Source organism: Gregarina niphandrodes, assembly GCF_000223845.1.
Source record: "Gregarina niphandrodes unplaced genomic scaffold scaffold00077, whole genome shotgun sequence".
NCBI lineage: Eukaryota > Apicomplexa > Conoidasida > Eugregarinorida > Gregarinidae > Gregarina > Gregarina niphandrodes.
The window spans coordinates 2629-10799 of NW_011645843.1; the positions used below are offsets into that span (position 1 = coordinate 2629).

General features: G+C 57.2%; 4 protein-coding genes across 4 annotated transcripts; all 4 read left to right on the forward strand.

Moving 5' to 3' along the window:
• Positions 1 to 1553: 1553 nt before the first annotated feature.
• On the forward strand, positions 1554 to 2291 carry GNI_186730 (hypothetical protein; the record flags this gene model as incomplete). The annotated part of the gene is made up of 1 exon (XM_011135318.1): positions 1554 to 2291. One exon carries the CDS (start codon positions 1554 to 1556, stop codon positions 2289 to 2291), a length of 738 nt encoding a protein of 245 aa, XP_011133620.1.
• Positions 2292 to 2905: 614 nt separating this feature from the next.
• Positions 2906 to 5433, forward strand: GNI_186740 (putative DNA topoisomerase I; the record flags this gene model as incomplete). The annotated part of the gene is made up of 2 exons (XM_011135319.1): positions 2906 to 5235; positions 5319 to 5433. The coding sequence occupies 2 exons, from the start codon at positions 2906 to 2908 to the stop codon at positions 5431 to 5433; spliced, it is 2445 nt and encodes an 814-aa protein (XP_011133621.1).
• Positions 5434 to 5665: 232 nt separating this feature from the next.
• GNI_186750 (hypothetical protein) lies at positions 5666 to 6591 on the forward strand (the record flags this gene model as incomplete). The annotated part of the gene is made up of 2 exons (XM_011135320.1): positions 5666 to 5734; positions 5884 to 6591. The coding sequence occupies 2 exons, from the start codon at positions 5666 to 5668 to the stop codon at positions 6589 to 6591; spliced, it is 777 nt and encodes a 258-aa protein (XP_011133622.1).
• Positions 6592 to 6663: 72 nt separating this feature from the next.
• On the forward strand, positions 6664 to 7992 carry GNI_186760 (protein kinase domain protein; the record flags this gene model as incomplete). Its single annotated transcript, XM_011135321.1, has 3 exons — positions 6664 to 7008; positions 7145 to 7295; positions 7355 to 7992. 3 exons carry the CDS (start codon positions 6664 to 6666, stop codon positions 7990 to 7992), a joined length of 1134 nt encoding a protein of 377 aa, XP_011133623.1.
• Between the last annotated feature and the right edge of the window lie 179 nt (positions 7993 to 8171).

An 8171-nucleotide genomic window follows, 5' to 3' on the forward strand; every position in this document is an offset into this window, starting at 1 on the left:
ATCCCATTCGGCATCAAAGACTCGCCCGCTGAGTTCCAACGCGCAACGGATTCCTGCTTCGAACCGCTGCTAAGAGAAAATGCGTTCTGCTGCATGGACGACATCGTCATTTGCAGACAGGACTTCGACAGTGTACTGCAGCGGGTTAAGCTCCTCCTGGAACAGTGCAGGAAGACCGGTTTCCACTTGCTCTTAGACAAGAGCGAATGGTCAAGGATGAAGAGTGAAGTGCCTCGGGCACGACGTCGGCCAGACGGGCACAGGTCCAGGAGAAGAAGTCTCGAGCAATCGTCAACGCACCGGCCCCCACCAGTAAGAAGGAGCTACAAAGCTTCTTGGGGATGTGCGGCTATCTGAGACCCTTCACCCCCCGAGTTCTCACACATCACGGCGTCGATATTCGACCTGCTGAAGAAGGACAAGACCTACGAGTGCCGGGATGCACGAGAACACCAGCTCCGACACGCCGTGGAGGACACCGTCACGCTGCATGCCCCACCGACAACGGCAAGTGCATCACAGAGACCGACGCGTCCGAGTTAGGGGTCGGGGCTGTACTCAAACAGGTGAAAGGTGACGCTGAAGTACCCGTCGAGTTCGCTAGCAAGAAGTTCAACCTCCACAGAGTCGCGCTGGGACACGAGAGAACGGGAATTGTTCACGGTCAAGTGAGCCATGGAGAAGTGACAACTACGTCAACTTCTCGCACTTGACGGTCAGGACAGACCACAACAACCTGCGGCACCTCACCAGCGTGAACAAGGGCAAGGACTTCACCATCCAATTCATCTCCGACGAGTCCCACAACCGTAGCCGACTGGCTCAGCAGGTACGCCGGCGACGACGATACGCCGGCGACGACGAAGGAGACGACGCACTATTGGACCGGATATCACTGAAGGTCGTAGCTGTGCGGGCACCCCGACTGCTCAACCTCCCTGCACCCCCGACAAAGGAAGGCTTCGTCAAAGGATACGCGGAGGAGGGGAACCCCAACCTATCAGGTCTTCATTACAACGACCTGTGATGGATCCATCTCAGGCCCGGCTGCGGCCAGGACATCGATAAAATGATCTGAGAGTGCGCGAGACTGAGGACACCGCCGGCGCATCAGCAAGTGCTGCCAGGAGGACACTGATAAAGGCATGGACGTCGCATCACTCGACCACGTGGGACCAATACACGCAGGAGGCGCCGACTGGAACATCCTCGTCATCATCGACCCGATAGATGATGGCCGAGATCGTCCCAACATTCGACGCCATGCAGACCTTCAGGACCTTATACCGGCACTGGGTAGTCCCGCCTCCACAACATAGTGCCCCCACTCTCCCATAAACACATCCCCGTACGAGGCAGTCTTCGGCAAACCCCCCTTCCTATCTGAACGTCAGAAATGGTCGCACATCTTTGTACGTTCTGACGGCTCACACCAGCCTCCTATGGTTCCGAACATGTAGCCCGTTCAGCCCACAATTCAGACCATACCCACAAGGTGTGCGCGACATTACGGGAGAGATCATCAACTGGAAGAAATAAGTTTTAGTTTTGGGATGAGGGGTTTGCGCGGAGGTGCTTGTGTGGAAGGAAGCAGCCTGGTAGCGAAGGTCACACTGACAATCGAGTTTGACGGTAAGCCGGTGGATATGGTGGAGACCTTTGGGTCGATTAAGGGCTGGGGCGAATCGAGCAGAATGGTGCAAGACGGTTTGGGGTATCTTCGGGAACTCCCGGACCTGGCAGTGGGGTTGCCCGCCCAGGAACACGTGATCCTGTCTCCTGAGGAGCTGGAGGCGGTGCACCATGAATACAAGGCCAACGACTGTATGGTTTCATTCGCTCTCCTAACTCTGGCGGAATGTCTAAATGCGATCTCCCAAGTAGTCAGAGAACACCCAGACACGTGTGGGATTTCGGCTGACCTTGGTGAGCAGATCCGTGAGTGGGTGGACTGTTATTCGAACCATATGGGACCGAACGTCTTGCGGTTCCCTCCAACGAAGGCCACTCGAATTCAAGACCTCAAGTTCATTCTCGTACAAATGACACGATTCCCGGGGAAGACCGAGGGTGTAAAAACTTTCAGCGCGCCCACATTACAGCAGTGCAACCTGGACACGGTCTCGGCCCGCTCGTGGCACCAAGTAAGAGCCACCCTAGATTGCCACGACGAGAGACTACTTGATCCGAAGAACGACATTCATCTCCAGATTGGAGTGGCTATGCCATGGGAAATGTATGAGGACATGATGGGAGAGCTGGCTGTGGAGTATCGTCACGCCATAAGCTAAGCACTGGATGTACTTTCTGTACCACTTAACTGGATTTCCCCACCTGCAACCCCACCTTACAAGAAAAGTTAGGCCTAGTTTGGTGAGGTTTTTTGGGGTCTAACGACGGGGGCACAGATATCCAATCCGCTTGCCTGCATGTAGCATTGGCTCTATCGGAATTAGTTGATGTCTCGTTGCAGACGGAATTTCGAACAGTCCTACTGCTTCGGAGGAGCTTTTTCCCCCACTGGCCGGTTAGACGGCGCTGGGTCCATGCGGGTTTGCGTTGTCCGTTGCTAGGGCAGCCAACAGCTCTGACTTAACTGGCCCTCCCACCTGCCTTGTCAGAGTCGGCTAACCGTGGTGATGAACACCAGTAATTCTTCACTTTGAAAAACTTTGTGTTCTCACCCGGCTGGACCAATATCGCCGAAACTGGACCGACGAAACTCACAGAGCTACATGTCAGTCTGTAAGTTTGATGTATTCAGCTGTGGGCCGAGTGTGTCGGGTCCGGGACGGGGTAGGCTTGGTTTATGGTCCCCGATGGGTCGGGTGCCTCGGAGGGTAGCTCGGAGTGCATCGCTGAATTTTGCTAAGTCGAACATACCGAGGCGGCAGCCGAAAATAAAATGCGGCTAAGTCGGCGCAGGGTGCTGCAGCAAAGTTCGTCGTCGGATAGTGACGGCGAGCCCATAGTGAACGCCCTGCGGGCCGCGGCGGCGACCAAGGAGGAAGCCGAAGAAGCGGCTGTTGCCATGGGTTCGGTAGCCCCCACGGTTGTTCCGGCGGTGGCGACTAAGGAGGAGTTGGCGGGAACCCCGCGGCCGGCGAAGGCGGAGGTGAAGGTGGAGGCGCCTGCTACACCTCGGTCGACGGCACGTGGGCGGAGAAAGGTGGTGTGGACGGAGAGCCATTTCGAGCCGATCAACACGTGGTGGGAGAAGCCGCTGAAGCGGAAGGGCGACCCGCACTGGCGCTACTTGGAGCATAGCGGACTGATGTTCCACCCGGCGTTTGTGGCGCACGGTATCCCGATGCGCTACAATGGATGGTCTGTGCCGTTGCCGCCGCTGGCAGAGGAAGTAGTCACGTTCTGGTGTGCGGCGCTGAACAGCGACTACGTGAACAAATCTGTTTTCGTCCAGAACTTCTGGAGCGCGTTCCTCAAGTCGCTCCCGCCGGATCACGTGCTTTTTAGCCCGCGGCTCGTGGAGCCTCCCGCCGTGCCCGACTCGCTGGCGCCGTCTACGGCGGGCGACACACGTGTGTGCGGAGACACAGGTGTGACGAGTCCGCCGGAATCGTCCGGCGAGGAGGACGTGCCGTTGTTGAAGCGGCGGCGGCTGGAGACTGTGGTCCCGCAGTTCGAGTTGGCGGAGTTCGGCGCAATTGCGGAGTACCTGACGGCCCGTCGAGAACGCGAGAAGGAGGAACGGCGGCAGCGGACCAAAGAGGCCCGTTTGGCAGAACGGGAGGCGAAGTTGGTGGCGGAGGGTCGATACATGTATTGCCTGCACGACGGGATCCGGGAGAAGGTGGCCAGTTACAAGGCGGAGGTACCGGGTTTATTTCGGGGTCGCGGTGAGCATCCGAAAATGGGTTTGCTGAAACGTCGAGTGTTACCGGACGAGGTATGTCTCAATTTGTCCGAGACAGCGCCAGTACCGCGAGTGCCAGAGTGGCTACGGGGTCATGCATGGAAGGATGTGTTCCATGACCCGCATGTGACATGGTTAGCCTTTTATAGGGACACAATGATTGGCACTTCTTTCAAGTACGTGTTTATGGGTGCCTCTTCGGCTGTGAAGGGTAGCAAGGACTACATGAAGTATGAGTTGGCACGCCAACTTAAGACCCGGATCACTGCCATCCGTCGTGATTACACTCGAAAAATGCTCTCGAAAGACGCAATCGAGCGGCAACTAGGCGTTGCCGCCTATGTTATCGACGCACTTGCACTCCGCGTCGGAAATGAGAAAGACCGCGAAGAAGAAGCCGACACCGTAGGCTGTTGTTCACTCCGCGTTGAACACGTCACAAACCTCGACGATGCCGCCTGTCAAGTCACTCTAGACTTCCTCGGCAAAGATTCCATACGCTATCTTAACACCGTTAAATTGGACCCACTCGCTTACAAAACCTTCAAGGAACTCACAAAGAGGAAAAAAAAACAGGATAACATCTTCAACCTCATACACCCTGGCTCACTCAATAGGTATCTCAAGGAACTCATGCCTGGCCTCTCCGCCAAAGTATTCAGAACATACAACGCCTCTTTCACCCTACAACGAGAACTACTCGCCGCAGACCCACTGGCCCAAGGGGAACCAGCCCCCGGCCCTCCTAAGGACCGCGACGGCTCCGGAAACGGAGACCCCGGGAACGGAGACGACTCCGGGAACGAAAACGGAGACGACTCCGGGAACGCAAACGGAGACGACTCCGGGAACGCAAACGGAGACGACTCCGGGAACCGGAGTCGTCAGAGAGCGGAGAACATCTTCGGGAACATTAACACGGCCAAGCGCTTCTATGAAGACGCAAACCGCACCGTGGCCATCCTCTGCAACCACCAGCGGTCCGTGTCCAAAACGCACGACACCAGCATGGCCAAGCTCGTCAAACAGTTTAAGGCGCTCCAACTCGACATTCTCGAACTACAAGCCTTCATAAAAGCCACGCATGAAAACCAGGACACCACTGTTTGGGACTGGGTACCCACACCTATCCCCAACCTTCTCGTAGACCTAGATCTAGATCTAAACGAAGACGAACCCCCAGACGAGGCCGAAGGACCAAGACAGTCCGTCATCAAACCCAACACGAAGCTGGATACTGCAGTCAACAAACTCGCTGTCCTCAAAGCCCGGTCTGTGACTCAAGAACTTCGAATCAAAATGAAAGACGAAAACAAGACCGTCGCCAACAACACCAGCAAACAACATTATATGGACCCCAGGTTCGCAGGCACCTCCCCCCCCCTACCCCACCTATCAGGGATCCACCTTATGGGGGTCAGAAGCAATCCACATACGCCTTTAGGATTACCGTAGCATTTTGCAAAAGGTACGATCTGCCGATTGAGAAGTTCTTTAACGCCACCTTGATGAAGAAATTCCCCTGGGCAATGTTTGCCAAAGGGGACTTTGTTTGGTGACGCCCCCTTTGTTTGGTGACGCCCCCTTTGTTTGGTGACGCCCCCTTTGTTTGCTGAGAATTTAAGAATTCGAGTCAGATGGAACAGGTAGTCACTGCCCAAATGGAACAGGTAGTCACTGCCCAAATGGAACAGGTAGCCCAAAGCGACACCCCACACCCCCCTGGACACGCCAGATCTTCCGCCCGGCAATGAGGGTCCCGTGAGTGAGTAGTCCGGTTACCCAAAAAAAATGCAGCAGCTGTCAGAGCAAATCTTATGGGGGCCCCTGAAGAATGACAGCATCGTGTTCCCTCATTTAGTAAATGTCCACGACGTGCAGATCCCACGTTGGGGGTCCCACCCGAGTGGTGGGTCCACCCGAGTGGTGGGTCCACCCGAGTGGTGGGTCCACTCGAGTGGTGGGCGCACATCCCTGAGAGCGGGTGGAGGCGAGTGTTATATTTGTAGTCATATAAGCCCGAGGTGGTACCGAAGGCTTCAGTGTGGATTCACATTGGAAGCGAAGTAGGGGGCCCGGGCGTGGCGGAGGCGGAGGCGGAGGACAGCTTCTGTCAGAAGCTGGCGCGGTCGCTGCAGAGTCGGATTTCGGATTCGTGGCGAGACACGCACGGGCGGAGCCGGGAGGAGTTGATGGAGTTAAAGGAGCGCGTGAAGAGTTTGTTACGGCGTTATGATAAAACCTTCATCGGCCGTTTCCAGCGCCCGCCATCGCGTCAAGAAAAGGAGCCGATGCGGGCCGCGTATGAACTCTACAGACAGCTGAAGGCCGCCGCGCAGCGCCAGGCGGTTTCGAACGGGGGTTCTGAAGCTCCCCAAGGCGGGGGCGTAGGCGCTACCACTGAGCTACAGATCCGACTTAACGAATTGCTAGTCAAAAAGGCCCAACTCGGCAGACAACTGCAGGCATTTGCGGACGCATTTGAAAGAAAGAATTCCCGCAAAGTAAAATATGCCAAAGACATACAGCCAGTCGACGAAGAATACAAATTGTACAAACAAATCAAATCGGTAACCTCCTCTCCCTGGGACTGGCGGCACCCCACCCCCTGGGATCTGGCGGCACTCCCTGGGATCTGGGACTGGGACTGGGTGGGGAGAATGCGTCACCTGGGACTGAGTACACCCGTGGTCCAGCTCAGTGTTTCTTCTGGTTAGCAAATCGCGGGCTTGCAAAATTCATTGGCAGTAAACAAAACTTCTTCTTCGTGATGGAGGGGCCTTTTTCTCATGAGACGTATTGACACGACTATTTCGACACACGGCGGGCTTTTGGGAGCTGACTCTTCAGGTTCTTCGGGGGCATTGGCCGCGGACGGCGGCGAAGGGCACCTCATGAAGACGCGGTACTGCGCTTCGCCCGCCCGGCCCCGGAAAGGCCAGACGCGGATCTACGAACAGGTTGCCGGCTCGCGAAACAGCTTCTACTCCGTCCCCCTCTTTCTAGAGTGGGACTACCGGGAGGTGGCCGAGCTAGTCCGGCGTGGGACCAAAATCGGCAAGGGCGCAACATGCGCGGTCTACAAGACGAACATGCCCTGCGGCTCCACGGTCGCCATCAAAGTGGTCGATAACGTGAGCCCCCCTGCCTGTTTGTCTGCGCCCTCCTGTCTGTTTGTCTGCACCCGCCTTTGGAGCTTCCGCTCCTGCTTGCGCGCGCTCTGGGATTGCGCGCACACGCGTGTGCTCGGTAATAACGTTGTGATTGTAGTCGCTGGACGTGTCTGCGGAAGTGCAGGCGTTGTCCAACTACCGCCATCCGTCCATCGTGACGTTTATGGGCTACGCGCGCGGGAAACACAAGCAGTACTTGGTGTTTGAGCATTTGCCGAACAAGGACGTGGCGCACGCGCTCTACTCGAGTGATGAAGACCCGACCAGTAACCGGCACCCCCCCGCCCCTTGAGTTTCGCCGCTGTAGGTGTGATCAAGAGCATCCGTTCGTCGTGGATGCGTCGTGCGCGCATTGCGGCAGATTTGGCTGGCGCGCTCGCATTCCTGCACTCACGTCGGCCGCGCGTCTTCCACCGCGACGTCAAGTCCGGCAACTTGCTCGTGGACGAGTTCGGCCGCGCGAAACTCGGTGACTTCGGCCTCGCAGTGATTGCTCATGCCTCCCGGGTCACCGTCTCACGCAGCGAAGGTACGCCCGGCTACGCAGACCCCAACTACATGACCTCCCACAACGTTGACGACCGTACCGACGTCTTCTCGCTCGGCGTCGTTCTAGTCGAACTCCTCACGGGCCAATGCCCCGCCGTCTACGCACGCAAACTTGGCGATCACCGCTCCGCCTACGTCATACGTTACTTCGCCGACGTCATCGACTTATCCGACCCCTGCTCCCTGCTCCCCTACGCCGACACCCGGTGCCTCTGGCCCGCCCTCCTCCCTCTCGAATGGAGCCAACTAGCCCTGAAGTACTATACACTACCGCGCACGCACAGCCGAGAGCTCAACCCAACACATACTCACAAACCCTCCCCCCCCGCCCAATCGTCACGGACCCGCGCTGCAGCTGCATGTCTCCAAAACCGGAATCGAGACCCTCGGCCGTAGACGTGCTGGAGGCACTCAATGACCTGCTGGGAAGGTTCGGGGACGAAGCAAGGTCGCCGCCCACACGGCGAAACTAGCAGCTGTCCACTCTCTACGCCAAAGCCGCGTCCAGCCGAAGCCGCGTCCAGCCGAAGCCGCGTCCAGCCGAAGCCGCGTCCAGCCGAAGCCGCGTCCAGCCG